Source organism: Alligator mississippiensis, chromosome 1 (assembly GCF_030867095.1).
Source record: "Alligator mississippiensis isolate rAllMis1 chromosome 1, rAllMis1, whole genome shotgun sequence".
Lineage (NCBI taxonomy): Eukaryota > Metazoa > Chordata > Crocodylia > Alligatoridae > Alligator > Alligator mississippiensis.
Window position 1 is genome coordinate 230686279 of NC_081824.1, and position 23761 is coordinate 230710039.

General features: G+C 43.6%; 1 protein-coding gene across 2 annotated transcripts in view; it reads right to left on the minus strand.

Annotated features, from left to right (window-relative positions):
* Nucleotides 1-391: 391 nt before the first annotated feature.
* DTD1 (D-aminoacyl-tRNA deacylase 1) overlaps nucleotides 392-23761 on the minus strand; it is a 140448-nt gene continuing 117078 nt past the window's right edge. For both annotated transcript variants that reach the window (XM_019491009.2, XM_059720255.1), the window contains exons 5-6: nucleotides 11577-11753; nucleotides 392-987 (exon numbers count right to left, since the gene is read on the minus strand). In XM_019491009.2, coding sequence (XP_019346554.1) covers nucleotides 11598-11753 — 156 coding nt within the window. In that variant the 3' untranslated portion in view covers nucleotides 392-987; nucleotides 11577-11597. The remainder of the gene's footprint in view (nucleotides 988-11576; nucleotides 11754-23761) is intronic.

Genomic DNA, 23761 nt, shown 5'->3' on the forward strand with positions numbered 1-23761 from the left:
TCTTTGTCTGTCTAAAACCCATATCCCAGCACTTTTGGCAGCCCATGATTTCTTTAGTCTCACGGTACTATGCTGGCTTTCAAAGTCTGCTCCGTGTCTGATGAATCTCACAGAAATATTATCAGGTGCACAAGATGGCAGGTGGAGCAACCACTTTTAAATTCCAGTGGTCAGAGTGAAGTGTCTGCAGGGCACAGATTGACTCTGCCTGAAAAAGAACATGTACCACGGCAGGAAATGTCACTCGGTTCTGATTTTCTAAGGGAAAGGTGAAAGTGATTCTCTGTTTTAAATACATTTGGGCTAGATTCTTGTGCCCTCTGCCAGTTGCATTGTTAAATATTTTCATATTCCCAAGGTCCTGTTATATACACCAGACACAAATAGCCTGAAAGGTAGCATCGTTTGTTTAATAAAGTATTTTCTTTTTTTTAAAAAGTTTACAAGATGCATGTATTTCACATGATAATTTATCGATGACTTTTTTTTTTAATAACTTAAACACATGCACAAAAACAGTACTCCCCAACCTGGTGTTAGGTGGGTATTGAACAATATACAGTATACACAGATTTATGGAAACAGGTAGCACATGACAGACACCACACCATGAGAATCAAAATACAAGCTCCAGAATTCAAGTGTCAATTTAAGGAAAACCCTGATTTATTTTTGGAGATGAATCCTATGTTTTGTTATCAGGTGCTCTGTTGTGATCTGCATAAAGGCAAATTTCCCTCCAATTCAGTAATCATGTGAAAACACAGAGACAACAAAAATGCCATGAATCATTTTCACTACTGCTACTACATATTAATGATTGAAACCGGTAACATTCCTTTGGTTATTTTTAATACAGAATGATGTTGATTGGTTTTATTTCCTGTTTTTCGTTCTTTCCCAAAGTCCTTTGAGTAGCTCTGAGGTTAATGGAATTGAGATCTTTTGTGCATTCTTAGCGGTCCAGCGTAGCCTTTGTGCAGCAAACTGTTAAATGCAAATAAATAAAAACATCACTACAGACATAGTGGAAACTTAACATGGTTCTTTCAAAACATGTATAGAAAAATACATTTGTTCATTGCCACACCACTTAAATTAATACTGAATTATCAGTTTATAACACTCCCCAAATGTTATGGTTTACCACCAGCCTTTCACATGACATCCAATAAATAGAAATGTTCCAGGCAGTCAGCAAAAATGTGAAATCTCACCTATGAAGGTCCCACCTTTCCTACACACGTTCCACTTATCTGCACCAGTCCAGAGCAGCATTCGATATAGAACCCAACAAAGACCATCCACAACAGAGAGCTAAAATCAAAAATAAAACCCCACACAAAAAAGGAAAAGCTGAGCAACAATGGAAAAGTCACATTTATATTCTTGCAGCATAACTGTAACACCAATAATTGCTGAGCTAGTAAACTTTTGTTTTATTTTCTCTTGTCCCGCCACCAGACATATTTAATTCCAATGTTAGAACAAGATGTTGCAATATGACCCAAACCCTATTGCTTTGGAGTATATAAAGTATGAAACAACACAAAGGCTAGCTTGATTACAACTGTTTTAATTTGTACACGCCTAAACTTATTTGCAGCAAAGAAGCAAATATTTCTTGCATCAAAACAAATCTTTGGTGAATAGCTCTTTGTTAACAATTCTACGTTATCATCTGTCCAAACTTGTGGCAATGCCTCCACATCCACACACAGAGAGACCACTATAGATTAGGGCTGATTTCTTTTGCTAGAATGTGTCCCAAGTAGCAGCTGCACAAGTAATTACTACTTGCCAGTGAAAAAAATAAGAACAACTGAAACTGCATCCTGCAATACTAAAACCTGAGGGACCATCTATGCTACCACAAGCCTTTTTCTCAGAGTGAACTGCAGGCTAGCTAGTATTAGGTAAACCATCCAGGCAGTGAGAGGTAGAAGACAAACTGTGCTAATGACTGAAACGTAGGATGATGTGCAAGTCCAACTCCAGACACTATTTCTTCTTGGAAGTTTATTTCCTTCCCTTCTCAAAAGTCTTCCCTGGACTAATTAATGGGAAGGCCCTGATGCCACAAGCAAATTTACTCTTTTGGGTCATATTGGGGTACCTGACCTACCTGAATACAGAAATCATCCTTGTAGACCTAACCATTAAAACTTTAGGAGCCCGAAGTGCTAGGGAGGAGGGTAAAGTCTAGCTGCACCAGGCTAATCACATATTGCAATGAGTGACAAACTGAGAACTCAGATGCTAATAGGATAGGAGCATTGATTTCCTATTGGCAAAGGCTTACATTATCAAAAGCAACTAAGTGATTTAGGCAGACAAGGTTCCTTGGGTGAATTTGATATCTTTTATTAGACCAACCCAAATGGTTGGAGAATAGTTATTAAGCAAGCTTTCGAGTTCAAAAACCCTTCGTCAGGCTAAGGAAGTTTCAGCAGTTGGTGTGCGCTCTTCCTGGATGGACCAACACAGCTACAACCTACACCCGTGCAACTAAGTGATTTAGGCACATAAAGGGCACTTTTACATGTGCTCTGCAGGTAGCAGGGGGCAGAGCTGCTCTAATTAAAGCACCGCAGCATCCCCACACTTCAAAATGGCAGTGCGGGTGTTTGAATTAAAGTTCATCCAACAAGCTTTAGTTCAAGTGTCCTTGCTGCAATTTTGAAGCGCAGAGACACTGATACACGAGATGTGGGAGGTTGCTGGAGCGTGATAATGACCACTCTCCAGCAGACTCGATTAATTACAGTGCATTGAAGCAGCCTCCACACTTGTGTACAGGCATCCAAAGAGTCTTAACCTTCCAAGGTGCTCAAACTACTTGGGTACTTTTGAAAAATTAGATCCCACATCAGTAGAAGCATTAAAGAAACTCCTGAAAAAACCCAATGTATGGGAGCAGTGCTGTGGAAAGCTCAAACACACTAGAAATTATGAGAGATTAAAAGGGGGTCACAGTAAAGAAGCCTAGGGACCAAACCCTAAATGTGATGATTTCCCCCCCTTAAGTTCCTGAAAAACAGTTACTGTAATAAGTGGGTGGGCTACTCTCCTCCTCCTCCCTGTACTTTTGTGTCTCAGGCTTAAGAGTCAGTGTGTTACCAAAGTAGATGCACTAATGGATTTTCAGGACTCAATCATGGTGGAACAGAATGGCACCTAGGTGATTAATACATGGAACAGAATTTAGCCCTAAGTGTCTGTCAAGGGCATCTCCTGGGATGCTTACGGTACCCAGAGACAGCAGTCTGTCACCCTGAAAAAAAATATTGAAAACTCTTAGGAAGACTGCAGTCATAATTGGAAGATGCATTTCTGGTCTCCCTCTCACTTTGAAATTGATTCTGTATGGATTCTTGGAGATTGCACATTATCTGGATACAATGTTGGTGGCAGCTGGACACAGAGATGCCTAATGCTTAAGGAAAACCAAGAGAGAAAATATCTCAGCATCTTCCGAGCCTGATAAGCACCAGGCTTAGGATTTCCAGCCAGGCCACTACTGTGATTCAGAGAGCAGGAAAGTACTAGATTCTATTTAGAACTGGATCTAGAATCAACTCAGTTTCTATAAACTGGGTCTGGATGGAGGCAGAAATGAAGGCCTGCCATGAATTAAGATACTTCTTCCCCAACTCAGGAAGGCGGTGGCATGGATTGTAAATTATTAGCCAGACTTCTCAGTTGTCAGGGGATGGAATTCTTCCCATCCGTGTCACCACTATTGGTTTTTCAAATAAATATTTTTATTACTGTACCACCCAAATGAATTAATTTTCCCTTATCTATATAATAGGCCAAGACAGAGTTTAGGTGCCTTGCATCAAAACAAGAGCAGACACAACTGGGTCAAAATCTTATTCAGTGTAAAGAAGCCTTGGTATAAAATGAGAATAGGGTCCTGCTGTTTTCAAAGGCAAGAATGTAGTGTGGATAAAGCAGCCAAAGGTGAGGTCATTATAATCAAAGCGGGAAAGCCTGATGTGGTGTAACTGGAAAAAAAGCATGAAAAGGAATTATACATAATGTGTTTAGATTATGCAGACAATGGATTAAAATAAGGAGGAAGGGCTCTAGCTGGTGAAAAACAAGAAAAAGAAGCGACTATTACGTTTGGTATGGTCAGTCCTGCCTGCCTGATGGAACCTGGAGTGTCACATAACCCAGAATCCAGATTTAGGAATCAATAGTAGGAGAACAGCTGTAAGACACTTATGCAGAAAAAATACAGGGGCAAACATGGATTTACCACATACATGCAAATAAACTGCTGTGGAATTTTTAAGAAGCACCATAAAATGGACAACACAATGTTCCTGTGCTCCTGAAGGGAGGACGAGATTAATCTGCTCAGTGCAGGTCATTTCATTCCCTTCCTACAAAAGATCAAATCAGAGCAAAAGGATAATAGCTGCTTAAAAATAAAAAAAAAGAAAGAAAAAAGTCTTGTTCTGTTTAAGAAGTCAGAAGAACAGTGGGGCATCAGGGGAGATGAACTGCTTGCATGAATAAAGCTTACCAATAAGTAAATACTTACATAACATGATAGTTTTTGCCAAGGAAGTTGACTTGGCAAGTCAAAAAAGCCAAAGAGCATCTTATGTTTACCGACCATGAAATAGCACTCATTTGTAGGCTGCTTCCGGCTTGTTTGACAGACATTTATTTATTTATTTTTTAAAAAGAAGATATAGTTGACTTTGTCTCCTTTGAAAGATTCAGACACAATATATGCCAGTCTTTACAAGCTGGAAGAAGACTGTGGATAGAACTGGTACAATGATCTGCTGCTAATAGAAAAGCTCTATAAAAACTGGCTGGTGAGAGTGCCTATAAGAAAGAGGATTAAGAAAACAAAAACAAAAACAGAGGCTGCTTGTAGCCATTTTATGCCAATTTGATAACATAAACAAGTTGCATTTCTTCCCGAGGTACAAAACCCCCCAAATGGTTCATAATCTGGGAACCTGAACAGATCTGGAAGGTATTTTCTTATCTTCAAAAGGAAATGTGCACATGATTGTGCAGTCATTCATTTTATTAGACACTTCCTCACAAATATGAAGTGAAAGTCCCTGGGGACTACTGCAGCTTGTCAGAGACAGCTTCCAATGTAAAGGATGAGAAATCAGTGCCTCATGTTGCCAGGATCTGCTGGATTTCTGTGATAGAAACAGCAAAGAGGACAGTGCAGCATCACGTACACAGCATGCCACAGCCTGCGCCACTGAAGTCTAGGACTCCAGAAGGATTTGCTCCTCTGCTGCTCTGTTTAGACATTTCAAGCCAACTGAACAGATGCCTAGGTGAAGCTGATCCTGCCTCAGGGCAGTGGGTTGGACTAAATGACCTCTTGAAGTCCCTATTTGGTGTGATTCTGTGAAATGGCACAAAAAAGGACAAGCTGCTCCCTTGAGAAATGGATTCAAGTACATGGTTTTCTGTTTCTTCATTTGAAATACTGAGTGATTTTTTTTATTTAGTATTGTCATTGCAATTGGAGCACCTCTTGAGAGTCAGAGAAACATAAGAAGGACCTCTCTCAGCCTAGCCAGCATGGGATCAACCCATATTACAGAGCCCCAAACGCCTTCTTCAGTCCAGCTCCAAGTATGCCAGTCTATGCAGGAGGTGGGAGAGAAGGGGGGATTGCCATTATTGTATAAAGCTTATGACGAGTGCAAAATATGTCATGTCCAAAAACTGTTTTCCAATAGTTTTCAACAGAAGGTACATCTGGCTAGCAAAGTGCTGCCACAATGTGAATTCCTTTAGTCTGATTCCATCACACCAACATACCTTTGGTGCTGGTGGCAGAGAAACTAGACTGCAAGAAACCTGGCAGTATCTGTGACAAGCCCATTTTCTGCTTGGGTCCCAAAGAGGGAAGCTAAGTGATTTGCTCAAGGTCACACAAGATGTAAGTAGAATGGCAAGGAAGTGAACCCAAGTCAACCCCACTGCCAGGCCAGCAGCACCTTTAGCACTTATCAGCCTTGATTAGAGTTTCGTGTAACCCCTTCTCCCTGGACAAATACTACCGTCCTTAACTACACTAAGGTGCTCTGCTATCCATTCATCTCATGGTCTTAACATAACTTCAAATGAGGTATCACTTTCAGACACAATCGAATGCCCCCCAATCCACCAATACCATCCCTATCCTAGTATCCATCACACCAGGCTGCCCTTTCAGACACCAGCTCAGTTTCTATCACAAACTACTCATTAAATAAAGCAAGAAATTGCCGAGCACAGGAAATGAAGCTTTGGTTCAGGAAAATGGCACCTATTAGGATGTTCTCACACTGCTCTTTGAGATCTCCACCAGTTGAAATGATCAATAAATAAGGGAGATACTCACAGAACAAAGTTAAGAATGACCAAACAAACATTTCCAGAGACAGTAAGAGAGAAAAAGCTGCAGAAGCTCTGACATCTACATGTCAGTCTGAAAAGCAAAAGTCTGGATCTATGAAATGATAATGATTAACTACTTTAATTGGTCACTGAGAACTGCAGATGGGGCTTTGGTGACTGAGCTGTATAAGCACCCATCTGGATCTAGTAATGAGCGGAATATTTTAGTTATATTTGTTAGCAGCAGAAGAAAATCCATTAAAATCTCTCAGTGTTGTGGAAGAAGAGATACTCCTCCTTTTTCCCCTCCAGAAAAAGCAGGCTTGCTATTCTTGTGAGTTGAATTTAAAAGAAACAAGTCCATTTTCTCTATACACTGCTGCTTCTGGTTCAGAAGCATATAAGGATACCAAGCGACCTGATTTCAAGTTTTCAAACATAACCAGAAGTTTCTTGTTGGAATATTGAATTGCAAAACCTGTGAAGGGTCTTTTCTTTCAGACCATTTTAACTACATTGAAGTAAATGGCCTTGTGCATTTCCCGCAAGTGAGAACATGACATTTTAAAACCTACAAAAAAGGTTAAGAATGACAGTGCATTTCAGCCTTACAACACGTGTATAAAAGATGTAAGTTCCCAGTGCTAGAAATGAGAGACATTTATTTCTACATGTCCCACATACAAATGAATTCGCTAATTAATGGTCTTTTGCCAGGGGTCTCATTTCAAAGAAGGTCTGCAAACTCCTGTATCATTCTAGTTATTTTTAATCATGATTGAATGATGGAAGACATGCCCTTTTCTAAAAAGAGTTCATCCAAGGGGTTCTATATGGCCTGTTTTGGACAGCAAGTCAGACTCCTTGACTACAATGGCCTCTTCCAGCTTTAGCATCTGCTGTTCAGGCACCACCACAATGGCCAAACTAATGGCCCATCTCCTCCTGTATCCCATCACTAAAAGGTCTCAGTTCTTCAGCAGAAGGTGCAAGAAACTGCATAGACAAGTGATTCTTAAACCACAAGATCCTTTTAAGAGTGCTGCGAGGTGCCCTGCAATATTAACTGTTACATGTGCAAACACCTACATGATTCACAACATAAAACCAGAGAGTTGAAACAGGAAACCACAGTGTCAACAACATGCAGTCCTCTTGTGATCTTTGCAACAGAACTGCTCTATTTTTCCACAGTGAAATAAGTGAAAACTAAGACTTGACATTTTCTGAGGAGTGCCTTGAAGCTAAAAATTTTGAGAACCACTGGTACAGATGATAGAAAAGAGAAAATTGCTTCTTAGCTCATCACTTAATGGCCAATTACTATCTTGTTTGTTTTTAATTAAAAAGCACAAAGGTGTATATTGCTTGTTTTTTAAATCCCATCTAGTGCCATCGTGGATGTTTCCATAGGCCAGGTACATGTTTAATTGTTTTAGAGACATCCTCATACCCAATCCATAACTCATATGAATGGGTCTCCAGGCTCGCAGTAGAGATCAAGGCCACAGTGATATGCTGAGACAAATGTGTACCATAAGTTAATTATGAATGTCAAGAAAATACATTTCTTTTGATCAGTTTCCAATGGGATGTCTTGCAATGGAACTCACTGAATGCTGCTTGTAGGGGTGTGCGAAGCAGGCCCTATTCGATTTTAATTTGACCTGAATCGGGGACAGTGATTCGATTAGTTGATCAGATCACTGTCCCTGATTTGATTCGGCCAAATCCAAATCTGAAGATTTGATGCTGATTCAGAGACTCAGTGATTTGACTATAGACAAAGTTTTAAATGTTTTTTCTACATACCTCAAGGTACCAGGTGCGGCTCATGAATGCTGTGATGCTGGGGTGGATAGAGCGTCCCACAGGAGCGTGGGAGGCCCTCCATGTGCTCTGCAGTTAACCCAGAAGTGGACCAGAAGTATTTCCAGTTCTCTTCCAGGTCTGGCGGGGAGCGTGCTGGGGGCCCCCTTGACTCGGTGATTGGCCGCAAGGGGACCCCGGATGCCCCCCCCCAGACTCAGGAGGCACCAGTTGCTGAGCCATGCGAGTGTGGGGGGCCCCCCAGCGCGGTCCCCAGCGGACCTGGAAGTGGACCAGAAGTCCTTCTGGTCCACTTCCAGGTCTGCTGCCAAGTGCACTGGGGAGCCCCCTGCACTCCTTTAGATGCTCCATGCATCGCAGCATTCATGAGCTGCCTGGTACCTTGAGGTATATAGAAAAAACATTTAAAGCTGTGTCTATGTCCAAATCTCTGACTCTTTCCAAATCTCTCTGAATCGATTCGGAGGGTTCTGATTTGATTCAGAGAGATTAAAGAGTCTTCTGTTTCGATTTGGATTCAGAGATTCAGTCACCAAATCAGGCCAAATCTCCGCCGAATCGAATCAGGGACTGAAGCTTTGGACAGCCGTAACTGCTTGCTCTAGTATTTACTCCCTTTCACAATAGGGATAGGAAGATCTGATTTACCTTTTCTTTATCGGTCATTATTATTTATTCCTCTAAACATATCTTATTATTTATCTCCTCTTTGTATTAGCAATCCCAGTCTTCACAGCCTCTTCTTAGAGGGGCTCATCTGTGATCTCCTACTGCTAGTATCTCTCTAATGAGACAGCTTACGTTCAGTTCTGGTCACGCTGTGGATTTTCTTACCTAATGGTTGTGTCGGGGGAAGTTATACATGCACAATCTTAACTCTTACATCTATGCAGTGGGTTATTCTTAGGTAAGATTGAGCTAGGGGTGTTCACATGACTTGCTCACAACAATCCAGCTCTTACACTCATACTACCACAAACCTGAACTTACATTACATAATGTAGTATGAACAGACAAGTGTGTGTGTATAGTTAATATGGGACATCCCCAAACTAGAAACATAAAGTTAGCCTTCCCAATTTATATTGAGACGTGTCTGATTTTCAAAACTGCCAAGCTTTCAATGAACCCCACTGGGAGGTGTTGGGTGCTCAGCACTTTTAGAAGCAAGAACTTCTGACTTTAAACACTAACTCAGCAAAGGCATATTAGAAAACTCCTGAGGCCTGGATCCAAACAACCTGAAATCTACAAAAAGAAGTAGCTACTGAGTTGCTTTGATGAACAATCATAATTATTGATAACAACAAGACTAGCATTTAAAATGCACTGATCAGATACTATTAAAGGAAAACTAAGAGATTCTGCAGGTAAAATGCATAAGCAGATTAAAAAAAAAATTAAAGCAAAAAGGGACGCTAGAATAAATTAGCCAACTTAGGGTATTAATAAATTTATAAGTAGTTTGAAATGCAAAACACATAACTTTAGAGTTTAATTTAAATTCTATGAAAGCCTGGATTAAGGAAGCAGGGTATAGTGTTTGAAGAAAAAAAGCTTAGAACTTCATTTCTTATGTTCAATACCTCTCAAAGATATCTTAATATATTATGTCTGTACACATGGCTTTATTTTTAGACCAGCATAGACAGAATGTCTATAGTGAAGGCTCCTCAATATTTTCATGGTAAGATTGTTTTTGGTTGTGAAATTAACTGTTTGGTCTCAATTTTTCCATGTCTACTAGTATCAGGGTAAATTCTGTGGAAAGTTTCAGATAAAATGGCTCATCCATTTCATAAGGCAAGATCAGGGTGGGAATGGGGTGAAATTTGTGGGTTGTCGTGTCAAGAATTTTTTTTTTTTTTTTACAACTATTCTTACAACTGTTTCATGGATAGCCTTGGTGCCTTCATACATTGAAGCAGTAACTTGAAATCTGGCAAGAAGATTCCTATGCTGTTGTAGATATGCCTTGAGCTGTCTGCATAAAATCCACCGACATTTGGCTGAAGTGCAACCCTATGAAAATCTGTTTGCACATGCTCAGTATTAAAATTTGACAGCTAACTTTCAATGCAGTTATAAGCTACAATGAATATGTTCCAACTCAGGGCTACCGGGGCTCACAGCAGGACTTGCCCTGCAATTGTTTCTCCCAGCTGCCAGAAACGATTGCAGAGCCAAGGGCAGGGAAACCCCTCCTCCAATGTCGTTATACTGGTCAAGGAGGTAGCATGATGCCTTGAGAGCACACTGGAGAGAGAGTCTTTTTGTTCTTGGTTTTGGTGCCTGGCTCTGCAGGGAGTTGGGGAAAGCATTTGCAAAGAAAATCCTTATAACTAAAAGGGGTGTTTTACCTGCCCGCTTTCCTACCAATCTGCCAGGGTTTGCATCACTGAGTCAAAATTCAAACCCAGGTTCTAACTACATTAGACAATTTTAGTGACTTTTACTGGGGCTTCCACCAGTTTAGCTGGCAATACCTGCAGAAACTCTACTTTTCGCATTTTCATAAGTCTGGATCAGATTCTGAGTTGCACCTCTAAGCAGTACAGGAGACAACTCGCATCCCAGTGGGAGATGGAGGACACTTGGATGGCTTTAACCCAAATTTGTACCCTTCCAAGGCTCGGCAGCTCCAGGGACTGGTGCAATTTAGATAGCTGCAAGGGTATGGCTAACTTATGACCAGTTGATGAGCTGGGGTGCTGTCAGCACCTCCACAGCACTGTGGGCAGCAGCTGTGTCCCTTGCACTTCACTCATGCCAAAACACTGGAGCCCCTGGCTTACAAAAGGGTCTTTAGAAGGCAAGCAAAATCCCCAGCACTATGGAAGTCCTCCCTGGGGCTAGAACTTGAGTTTTCAAGAGCCTCTTTGCACTAGTTCAGTGTCTTTATCTGGCAGAAAATGGCCAGAGGAGAGAGAAGACTTTCCCTCTCTGTCTTCTGGAAGCGAGGGGTTAGTGACAGCAGGTTAGTTTCTCATCCACTTCATGCTCTTTTAAAATGTGAAACCAACTGGGAATGGGAAAAACCCCATTAATCTACCTTTTAGGAAGCTCAAATGAAGATGGACTATTGCTCTGAATTCCCTAAGACAAAGAAGCTGTGATCTCCCAGTCAGCTCTATAGCAGGCCAGGCTGACAATGCCTCAGGTTCACAAAGAATAACACCTTGCTCTATGATTAACTCTGCAGACTACTGAGCATGAACAAGGAGGTGTCGACAATCCAGCCCTTAGGCATTTGTAAAGGGGCTGTCACAGTATCCAGGCACTTATGGGACGGTACAGTTGACATAGCACAGTATAAGACACAGCCATGTATCAGGATGCAGTATTAGGTAAGAGACAAGGTTCCATACCTGAGACCCGCTTCTGACAAACTAAGGCTCCCTTTCAGATGACACGTCTCCTTCTGCTCCGCTGCTTGCACTGGGGTCATCCTTGCTACGAGGGGCATTTCTTTCTCTACTTGATTCAGAGGGTACCTTGGTTCTGGTCTTCTCTTTTCTTTGTTGCTGTTTTTCAAGCTTGGTCAGCTGTTTGCAAAGAAAACATGCAAATAGAATTAACAGCTGACAATGGCTTCAGAAAATTTGTCAGTTCGGACCTCTCAAACTAAGGATTGTACTTCACTTCTCAGAATGCACGATCTGGTCATTTGCCACTATGGAAAATGATCAAAACTAGGATCCTAAAAGGAGATCTCAGCTTCGCCGTTCTTAAAAGTATTTTCCTGGAAAGCCATTGGGCCCCACAGGTTTGTAGTTAAGAAGGGGCACCATGATTTCAGAGAATACTTATTCTATAATCTCATGGCCAGGATCCTGGTTTTCTCTGTTTAAAAATCACAAATTCTCTGATTTTAAAAAAATCCCAAATTCTCCAATTAAAAAACCCAAACTTGGCATTTTTCTGAAATTAATGAAATGATACTATCTATGTATTAGTTGAACATAACGTTTTATATTGATACATTTACAATCTGAAAGCAATTTGGAAGTCTACCAGTGCCTCAGTCACTATAATAAAACAAATTTTAAACACCTATGTTTTGGCATTTGATTTTGGGTTGTTTGTTTTTTTTATAATAGAAAATCATAGCTCCCCCTGCCCTTTCGCTCACCAGGACATGGGTCCAGGTGCTGCTGTGCCCCTGGCTACTTTGTAGTGCTAAGCAGCCCTGAGATGCTGGTGCCCTGCCCTGTCCCTGCCATTGCCCCTCACTCCCAACCCACAGTCCCCTGTACCTACCAGTGCCCCTTACTCCTGACCCACTGGCCCCTGGCTGTGCTGGTGCCCCTCACTCCAGACCTGCAGCCCCCTGACCTCCCCCCAACCCTGCCAAATGGAAAATCTGGATCCCTGCTCAAAACTAAAGCAGAGCCAAGAATTGAGCAGAGAAATCCAAAGTCCTGAGACGTTGTCCATAAGACCACATTCAAGGGGAATTTCACTTTTACAGAGTAAAAAAAGTTATTTGCCCCAAATGCTAAGAAAAAAGAATATCCATTTCAAGCAGAAAAAAAATCTCTGCAAACTAAAAAGAACAGGATGAATAAATCATCGCTCAGGTAAAGACCTTCAACATAGCATTAAAAGTCAAGCTACATTGCATGCAGCTGTCATTTTGGCATTCATTTCCCATTTTCAAAAAAACAGTCTGCAACATACTAATCAGAGGTACTCTTATTGACTATGGATGCCACAGGATTGTATTGGTTTATTTTGTGTTCTACATTTACTGTGATTTACCAGCTACTTTTTCTCTACATTCTTCTCGGTTAAAAATGTGCTAATCATCACTTCAAGACTAGTAGGTTTTGTCAGGGTGAAAGCCCCAGAGAACAAACTGAGCTAGTTTAAGTTCTGCTATTCAACAAGCTACGAAATGGTTTCATTTGCTGTACAAGATGATATATTCTCATTTATCCGTATGTTGCATGGTACAAATTAATCATCAAGCCAAGTATATATTTTACCCAACATACACACATTACTTATATGTACAGTAGTCTGAATCTGATATTTTTCATTTTTTGCATTTTTGCATCTGATATTTTTGCATTTTTGTTGCATTTTTGCATCTGATATTTTTGCATTTTTGCATATAAATTAGAATTTTCTAAGAATCTTTGTAGTTTTGTGCTATTTAGCCTGTCACAAAACATATTCATGTGGTCTGTGTGGTTCACTGTGCCTCTTATTTATATAGCACCTGCAGTTCCAGATCAGAAGCAGGGTCTCACTAAACTTCGCACCGTCTAAAACCACAACAGAACAGACTTTGCCCCAAGGAATCTACAGTAGGTGATGGAGTGGTAGGTACAAATAAGCCAAGGGGGAGGGAGAATGGAGGACAATGGTAATCATTTAAGAATATATATTTACACAGACTAACATTCAAATCTACAGGATTGGAGTGAACTGTAAAAAGATGTATAGATATTTGCAAATATATACATACTGGCAACCCCTCCTGGCCCTCAAACAGTTATCAGTTACTATTATAGATCCCATATTAATCTCTTACCTTCACCAGCATAAAGGCAGTGAGGTATATGGCAGACAAAACTCATTATGACACATCTCTAAGCAGCTTTTCATACTGGGAATTCATTCTCTGGCAGAATCAGAACCATCCCTCTTATTATAGCACACACAACCCCAACAATGACACATTGGGCGTGCCTACACGTGCAGTTAGCATGCCTGACTAAACTCTAGTGCAGTACGCTGAGCTGGGGCAAAGCAGCTCCAGCTAGCAGGAGATCCTGGAGGTCCCCTGCTGCAGAGAGGCTGGCTGGGGCACAAAGGTTCTTTAGTGCTGGGCTAGCCAGCAGGCAGCCCCTGCACTAAAGCACCCTCATGCCCCAACCCGCTCCGTCAGCATCTACATGTGCACTGAGGTGGAGTAAATAACTCCGATGTATGATAGTACTTGTGTTTGGCAGTACTATCCTATGGTGGAGTTAGTTAGCTTACTCTGTTCTAATTGCACCACATGTGTAAACAGTGACATTTTACTGTGGAGCTAATTAGGCAACTCCACAGTAAACATCTTGTGTAGATGTGCCCACCTACCTCAAACAATGGCAGCTGAAAGCTAGTTCTGCTCCTACTGCAACTTTCACAGATTTCATTTAATCTTTTGTGACAACAAAGAGATTATCTAAAAGGGATGAAACCTGTTCTTCTGAAATGGATGATTCTCCACGTCTTATTAATCAATTTAAAACCAAATACAATATACAACCTATACCATCGTGGTTCAAACCTGGTAATTCTTTCTTTGAAAACTAGCCTAATCAAAGGCCAAACTTTCTGAGCTCTGAAAGCAGGGCGTATTCTTATTGTGGAATTTGCATTATGAAACGGGGGGGGGGGGGGCGGGGCGTGCATGCACACATGCATGTACTTCATGTACAAATAGACTATATGTTCAATTACGTGCAGATCCAGGAGCACACAGCCCCCATGCTCTCCCGGGAGTGTGTGCAGCAGCATAAGCCCCCCTCCCCACCCTCTCCGGATGAGCCGCTCGCATCCCCAGCCCGTGTCATGCCCCAACTATGCAGCACCTGCCCCAACCCCATTCCCTCCCTCACCACAGGGGCCTCGATCTGCCCCCCTGTCCTAAAAACAAGAAAAAAAATATAAAGGGATACATGAGCTGAAACTTTGAGACAGAAGGGGTACACTTGTTAAAAAAGGTTGAAAACCCCTGATCCAGAGCATTGATGGTTGCCTACTATTTACAAAGGACCTTTTCAGACAACAAATTTCACATTTCTAAGACCCAAATGGTTCAAATAAGGAGGCTCTCATGGAGGGTAAGCAATATATCAGGGGTTTCAAGGCAACTCCAGATCCATCATGATTGTTGCCCATAGAGCAGACCAAGAATATATCTGTCAGTAAGTAATTTCCCAATTCAACATTCAACAATGTTAATAGAGAAAAAAATGGGAACTGGGATAATTATGGAATTGAGTCCTAGCCCCAGAAAAAGGACTAGCCAACAAGAGTCTGTGTAGCAGCATTTCCCCCTACTTTTGCTCCAAAAAAAGGAATGATTAAATTAGCCCATATTTTGCTTCAAGCATGCTATATAGCATCTTTTATATTATAGTAGATTAAAAGGAAGATATCAAAGTGAATTGTTCCTTTCAGTCTAGACACAAGGAACTGTGAAATAAATCAGAAGGCAATATATATGTATGAAGACACTAATCTGCTAATATGTATCATCATCCCCAGATCATTAATCCATGGGTCAGAATCCACATACTTACGATGCAATTAAATATTCATTGCTTTGTATGTGATAAAGAGTAGCAGCTTTATGTTTATTACGTGGGCTCTATAAGATAATGTGATAATTACAATGCCCTCAACTTTTCATTTCCTTGCTTTTAAAATGCCCAAGGTATTTAAATGATGTGAAAGAAATGTGCTATGTTGTCACAACATAAAAAAATAAAGTAGCTGTATTTTTGGGCTTTGGATAAAACATAGTTGGCTCTAGCCCAACAAATCATGTTGTGCAAGGCATTCATTGATAGCATCCCATAAAGTGTGCTAATCTATTTTTACTGAGAGACTCCCTGGGCGTGTCTAAACGAGTGAGCATGTGCCTTTTGCAACGTTTTATTATGATGAGAGAGGCACTGGTAGGCTTCCAAATTGCTTTAAAATTGTAAATATATCAAAAAACATTGCCCAACTGATTTGATCTCTCTCTCTCTCTCTCTCTATACACACACACACACACACACACACACACACACACACACATTTATATATATGTCTAGTGGTCTTTTGTTTTACTCATGGAAGAACATGGATTTTGGGGTATTTTAAAAAGTGACTTTGAGATTTTTTTTATTCAGGATTTTGCAGTTTTTCAAATAGGGAACACTAAAATTCCTGCTAGGGAGGCAAGTGGCAGGACCCAGGCAGAGGAGCCTGCTCAGAGCTGGCATCTGGGACCCAGCTAGAGGTGACTGACCTCCTGGCCACTTGGGGCCAGGAGGACATGCTTTGACAGTTCAAAGCAGGCCACCACACTGAGAACATCTTCCAGGCAATAGGTGCCCAGATGGCCGGGTGACAGTACCGCACAAAAGCCAACTGTGCAGCTCCAGCCCACTGGCCATGTCGTCCTCATCTGGCTCTGACAGGCATGCAACCGTAGGACCACATGCTGTCACAGGTGGCAACAGGTCACAGCCAAGCAGTAGCCCCCACTGCCAGATTGCTGCAGTGGGTAGAGGGTGCAGGGAACTCTCAGGGCTGCTTCAGCAGTCCAGCTGGCACAAGGGGTAGTGTCTCCAAGTACCAATTGGCCGGGCCCCAGAAGCTCCTGACAGTGAGTAGCTCTGAGCTACTTTTTAGGGCAGCTTTTTATACTGCTGAGGCCAGCACAGGTGGTGGCCCCAGCCTCTAGCTCCCCCTGGCTACGGATCCAGGAGGATCCAGGTAGGGTTATTTTGCCCCAAATGGCACAATTTTCTCCACACCAAAGTGCATGGCTGGGCACGTGCACTAAGGCAAAAAGCCCCGACTCTAATTTGCACTGCTTCTATTTTAGCTGCTGCAAGCACATGTTCCTGCATATGTGGAACTGCTGGCTAAGTGAGCTGCAAGCTATGGAAGAAAGCTTCTTCAATTTTTGGAGATACCCAGAAAGCATCACAGGCTCCACCTATCTCCTTTTTAAAGAGACTATAGGCTGAAAAAGGAATAATTAAGTCTGAAAATGAATTAAGGCAAGAATTTAAAATGCAAGCTGTCCCAGGGGAGCTGGGACACCGGAAGGCCCCCGAGGCAGCAAAGGGTCCCGCTTACCTCCTGCAAGGCCGGAAGAGCTGAGGGAGGCCCACGCGCCGAGAACGCCGGCGCGGGTTGTCAGCCGGGTGTTTATCCGGCTGCGGCAAAGCAGTGTGGGCGGGGGACGCCTTTCGGGAGGAACAAAAGGCGGCCCCTCCGAGGCAATGGGGCGGCTGAACGGAGGAAGCTGGAGTGAGAAGCCTCAGCAAGCGGGGAGTCAGCTGCCACCCGCGGAGTGCGGGAAGGAAGGAGGCGGAGCCAGACCCGGCTCTGAGAGACGGAGCGGAGCAGCTAGCAGCAGTGCTGGTGGAGAAGCCAGCACTGTGATTATCGGCTTAGCCAGTGGGGAAACCGGCTGCACCGCCGGTAGCAGGACCGGAGGAGGAGCTGGAAGGACCCTAATCAGCGTAGCCAGGAAAGGAGCCGGTGGCAACGCTGGCGAGAGAGCTGGAGAAAGGGCAGAGAGGGCCCCAGGCAGCCTAGCTGGGGAAGGAACCAGCTGCTGCACAGGCAAGAGGGCCGGGGGAGGAGCTAGCTGGATCCCAGGCCGCAGAGCTGATAGCAAAGGGAGCTGCGGCGTGAGCGGCAGAGAGGCCAGCTGCATGGAGAAAGAGGGCATCGGTGAGGTAACCGGTGCCCCATACAGAGGAGAGCCGGTGGGAGAGACGGCGACCTCGCGGACCCCCGGAGGAACGCAGGTACCAGGCCGGAGGGACCGGGCTGACGTCCCTATAGGCAGTACACCCAGCCCGAAGACCGTTGTTGACAGCCGGCATATTGAGGCGAGAGGGTGGCAAGCCAGGAGCAATGTTGAGGCCATAGGAAGAAGAGCCTAAGCTGGCGAGTGGCCGGGGTGTAGGGGAGGACGGAGCCCCGAGGTTACCCGCTAAGGAATGTGCTGACACCGGTGGATACCCCAAGGGTGGACCTCCCACTGAAGGTACCATCAAAGTCGTGGCAGGCGAGTTCAGGGGTCCCCCTGATACCAGAAGGGGTAACCTCCGGGGTACACTCACGAAGCCAGGGCGCACGAAACCTTGGGCCCAGGCAAAGGCGGTGTAGGAACACCTGGTAGAGCGGAGGCGGGTACACAAGCCCTGAAAACTCTAGTATCTGTCCTGAAGTGTAATGGGGGTACCTGAATTCCCAGGCCTGCGAGCCTGGGACGTGCATATAGGATGCCGGCCCGGTAGAGAATAGGCTATTGATGGACACGGATATTGACAGACATGGTAACTGAGCGTTGCTCATTTGGATTTGGAATTTAACTGGCTATTGGATTTGGACTGAGACAGGAATATATACATACCCATCTCTCCTAGGCTACCTGCATTATATTTCTGATTTCTCAGTGTACCCACCTCCATTCGACTAGGAGTTCGCACGCCGCCTTCGCCCGGGCCCAAGATCTTGCACACCCAGACTTCGCTAGTACGCCCCAGAGTTTACCCCATCTGGTATCAAGGGGGACCCCAAAACTCGCCTGCCACGACTTTGATGATGCCTTCAGTGGGGGGTCTTCCCTTGGGGTATCCCCTGGTGCCAGCGCGCTTCTTCGCGGGTACTCTCGGGGCTCCGTCCTCCCCTACACCCCAGTCATATGCCACCTTAGGGTCTTCCTATCCTGGCCTCTAACCCGTCCTTGCCTTGTCCTCTCTTGCCTCAGTCCGCTCAGCCATTAACAGCGGTCTTCAGACTGGGTATGCCCCCCAGTAGGGACGCTGACCTGGTCCCTCCTTCCCTGGGATGCAGCTGGTTTCTCTGCTACTCCAAAAGCCCACACCGCGGTTACCCTCGCCGTCGGCTCTGTGGTGAGGGGTGCAGTTGGCCCCTCTCTCGGCGCTGCTACCAGCCCTCCTGTCGCCTCAGCTGTCGGGTTCCCCGCTGGTTGTGCCCCCACTTACGGAGCTGACTCCTCCCCTCCTCATGCTGCTCCCAGCTGCTCCACCGTGCTGCTCGCAGCCATCTCCGCCTCCTTCCTGTGCTGTCCCGTGCTCTGCGGGTGGCGGCTGATCCCCTGCTCGCTGGGGCTCTGCACTCCAGCTCTCTCCTCTCAGCCGCCCTGTTGCCTCGGCGGTGCCGCCTTTTGTTTCTCCCGGCAGGCGTGCCCCGCCCCCACCACTCAGCCGCAGCCGGATAAACGCCCAGCTGACGACCTGCACCGGTGGACTCCCTTCAGTTCCTCCAGCCCTGCGGGAGGTAAGCGGATCCCTTTGCCGCCGCGGGGGTCTCCCGGCACCCCCGCTCCCCTGGGACACTCAGTAAGAACAAAACTCCCACAAACCAGCCAGCTTTTTATAAATAAGCCCCCAACCTATCCTACTGACATTTCCTTATCAACTGTGTCTTTCAAGCCAACACCCCATGCTTATTTTATTAAAGAAGCACGACAAGAGTCAGAAATATCTCCATATATCTCAGATGTTGTATGGTTGTTCATCCCACAACAAAATGCAAAAGCCCTTTGTCTGTAGAAGGCAACTTTTCCATTTAATACTGATATACTATTTCATTGTGGTAGGGCTGATAAATAAAGCATCCAGAACTTTGAGAAAGCTTGTTTTATTCCACTACCTGAATAACTGATGTGTGGGGAAACAGGTTTGAAAAAGTTCAAGAAGTACATTTGCATTGACAACTTCTTTGCCAAATTCTTGCTTGATGCAAATTTACCAGTACATTATAGATGTGAAATCCTAAAAATGGATTTCTTCAAATTGAAAATCTTAACAGAATATTGCAAAAGGTTTCATTCATCCTGAAACATCTGCCATTATGTCACTTGCAGCGCCATGCTATACCACTTTTCAAATCAATTTGCCTTTGGTAAAAGCACTGTGAAACTAACTGGCCACACCAACTCCTCTACTTACATCCATGAATAACTTGTTACCTCTCAGCTCTGTGCTCTTGGGGAACCCTGGCACAGGACACAGCCTGTCTGACTCGCAAAGAATTTCCCCCCATCCCACCTGAACAGGAACCGATTATGAAAGACAATGAAGATGCAGTGGGAGACGCACCTAAAGCCTCCAGATAAGGGAACAACTGCCCTAGGTCTCATTGGCATCCAAAATGGAACCAGATAACAATTCATTTACATGGGAGATGGAGAACAGAAAGCCCGAAGCAAAGACCACAGTGAATTCTGGGATCAGAAAAGCAGGGGAGCACTGCATGATGGGGAATGTGTGCTCCAAATGCTAATCAACCCACATTTACACACACCCAGCTCAGCATTTATCAGACCAATTCTAATCTGGATTTACAAAGGACTTCCCACCCCCCACACCTCATCTAACCAGAACTAAGCAGAAGTAAAGTTTAATAGGCATCTTGGGTTGTACATTCCCCAGTCCCACTATGGGAGTCCTATTTAAACTTGATTGACTAAAACTCAGTTGCCGGGTTAGGGAATGCTAAGGCAAGGAGACCGAGTCAGAAAGGGTATGGGCAACATTTGAACCATGGTAAAGGGTTCATCACAACATCCAGCCCGTTGGAGCCCTGACCACAAATGCTGTCATACTTTTCCTGGGATGACTAGTGGAAGTCCTCCCCACAAAGTTTATGAACACTTCAAGTAATCAATCCCTTTTAGTAAGATCTGGAAAAGTCATGTTAAGCTGAGGCTTGTTCACAACAGGTAAAAATACAAAACCCTGATGCTGCAAGCTATCTATTGTTTCTGAAGAAACAATGAGGTATCCCATCCAGTATATCTGCTATCCATAAGAATTTCAAGCTAGCTCCTAAGTGTCTGGTTACTCCTTAAAAACTTATGTTTTTCCTGGTTGTTAATTAGTTTCTTGAGATGTTCCAAACCAGATAACCCCTTGTCAATAGAAAAGACAATTATTTACACTATTAAAAGAATGCTTTGAAGAAGCTGAACTGAGGGTATAACGATCTGTAAAAAAAAAGCAGCAAAGTTGTGCTTCAAGGGGAGAAATCTCTCTGACACCATCCGCTGTTGTTCTCGAGAAGCTGGAAGAAACAGATCATCTCCCTTCAAGGATTGTGCTAAGAACTTTCTTTACCTGTCAGCACTGGAACCCGAGTACCTTGGACTGGAAAGATCCCAGCTCTCACTCTCTCTCTCTTTTCTCTCTAGGCATAGATTTCTGAACCTGAACTGTATTAGTTAAGCTTGAGCTAAGTTTCCCCAAATACTTAGTGAAACCAGGGTAATACTGTAATTGTTTGAGTTTGTTTTCCTTTGCATGTCTATTATTACTAGTACCATTATACATTTCATATACTCAGTAATAAATAACTTTTATAGTCAAACTGGTAGTAACGGGGTATATTTTTCCTTCTCTACTTCTCCTTCCCCACTTGCTCTGCACCAATGCTTCTTTTACCTAAGCCAAAGATCCCTGTGAAGCCCACAAAAACTGTGGGGTCTGCTCATCAAGAGGCTAAAGATTGGGATGTGCTGAGTTTGAAACACATAAGGGGATCAGCTTGTACAGGCTGATTGACCCAGTTTGGCTCAGATGTGCCCTAATGAACTGAATGCTGGCCCATGAGGGTGTCAGCTGGACACCCAGCCGGATTCAGAGGTATTCTGTTTACCTGTGTGCTTGTGTCTCACTGCAGTTTATTGTTGCTCTGATGAACTGATTTTTAGCATATGAGGATGTCAGCCTGCCCATGCTGATCAACCTGGCCAGGTCAGGCGTGTCATGTTAATCTGTGCGTGTTTGTGTGTATGACTGATTTGGTGACTGGAGGAACCCAGTCCCATTGAAACTGAGTCCTGCAAGATAGCTCCATTGGGGGTGAGGGCTTGCAGAAGGGAGAGATACAGCTCCACATAGAAACACAAGTAACACAAGCAGCACATTGATAGAATTACAAAGACCCTAGAAACGTATCTCTAATAAATGAGCACACCCCAAAGTGATGGGCAAATCTGGTAACAAACTCAATTGGTTGGTTACTTAGATTAAGTTAACTCTCCCAGTCTGAGACTTGTACTGCCAATTTTCTTTTATTTTCTGGAATTACTAGAAAACAGAAAGGTGTCCATAGTTTCTTTTCCCCTTTGGCAAGCCTCTGAATTTCTCTTGGCCTCTATTCTAGAGTCAATATTTATTTTCTTTCGTTTGGCTCAATACTAGAGGCATGGAAGAACGTCAAGAGAAAGTAAGCAACCTTGGTAGAATTATTATTTTGTTTGCTGTTCGGTACAGTAGCAGAAATTGAGCTCATGTTTTTTGTGAGTCATGCAAAAATACAGTATTTAATAATCCTTTTTGTTCTATTAGCAGCCCACATGATGTAGTATATTTAATTTTGTTCCTAGAAGGAAACAGAATGGTGTACCATACACAGTGGTCCCCAACTCCTGGCTTACTCACAGAACATTTTGCTTTCCATACATACATGTTTCTTGAGGCTGACAGAGAGCAAAGCCATTCACAGCATGTTTTTATTCAGAATCAATGTAAGCTGACCACTAACAAATAGATTCACAACCTTAGATCCATGCGTCTTGCATTGGAAATGGTGTGCTAACTGCTCCATTTGGGGTAGGCTTCATTACCACAGTATCTTAACAGTTTTCCCTAATGCAATGCTGCAAAAGAAATTGTCAGCCTTCCCACACATATGCAGAAGTACCAACCAACACAGGTCAAAAATCATGCATTGGCTTCCCCCTCAGCATCCCCCCCCACCCCCCCCAAACAAACCATGAAACTGGACTAAAAATATGATTTCAAGAATAATAACTTGGGAGTTGGTCTTATTTTATTTTTGATATTTTACTGTATAGGTTCCTGCCATGAAGCTGTCCACTATAATCATGTGAGTAGGAAACGTTCATTAAAAAACCAAGCTATTATTTTCACAAAATCATGAAACCAGAGCAGGATCTTTAGGAGAAATGTCAAATAGCTTGACAACTGTAATAAAATCATAATTGGCAATGTTGCATTGAGAGAAAAATGGTATATCAATGGTTCCCAGTCAGTCTGGGAGGACTTTTTAAATGGATTCCTGCAGGGGGTTTCCTAACCCCAGTACTAGTCAATGTTTTCATTAATGAGCAGGACAATGGAACAGAGAGTGCATTTATAAAATCTGAAGGTGAGGGGTTGCAAACACTCTGGGAGATGGGAGCAGAATTCAAAATGTCTTGATACATTGGAGAAACAGTCTGTATGTGATGAACACTATTAACAAGTGCCAAGTGCCATACACTTACAAAGGAAAAATCAAATGCATAAATGCAAAACAAGGCGTAACTGGCTAGGGAACAGCATGGGACAGTGGCCTCACTCTGCATCTACATGGTGAGGTTGTTGCAGAAAAGGCAAATCTTACTCTAGGCCCCTGGTAGATGTCCAGTTACAGGTGCAATGGTATCTGAAGCACAATCCTAACAATCACACCTCCTGCCATGCTACACATGCATGGCAGGAAGTATGACTGTGTGATCAGGGATCTGATCCTAGTGACATTATACTGCCAGTGCCCTGGCAGCTAAGAAAACAGATGACTGGGGCTCCCAACCGCGGAAGCCCATCTGAGCCAGGGGCTCCAAGCACTTCTGTAGCTGGGAAACCCAGTCAGCTGACTGGGTTCCTAGCTGTGGGAGTGCATCCATACTCTTGCGGTTGGCCATACATTCAATTTATAGCATGATGGGCACCAGCCACGAAGTTATCACACATTTTATGTGCAATAGTTTTGTGGCTTCTTCCCT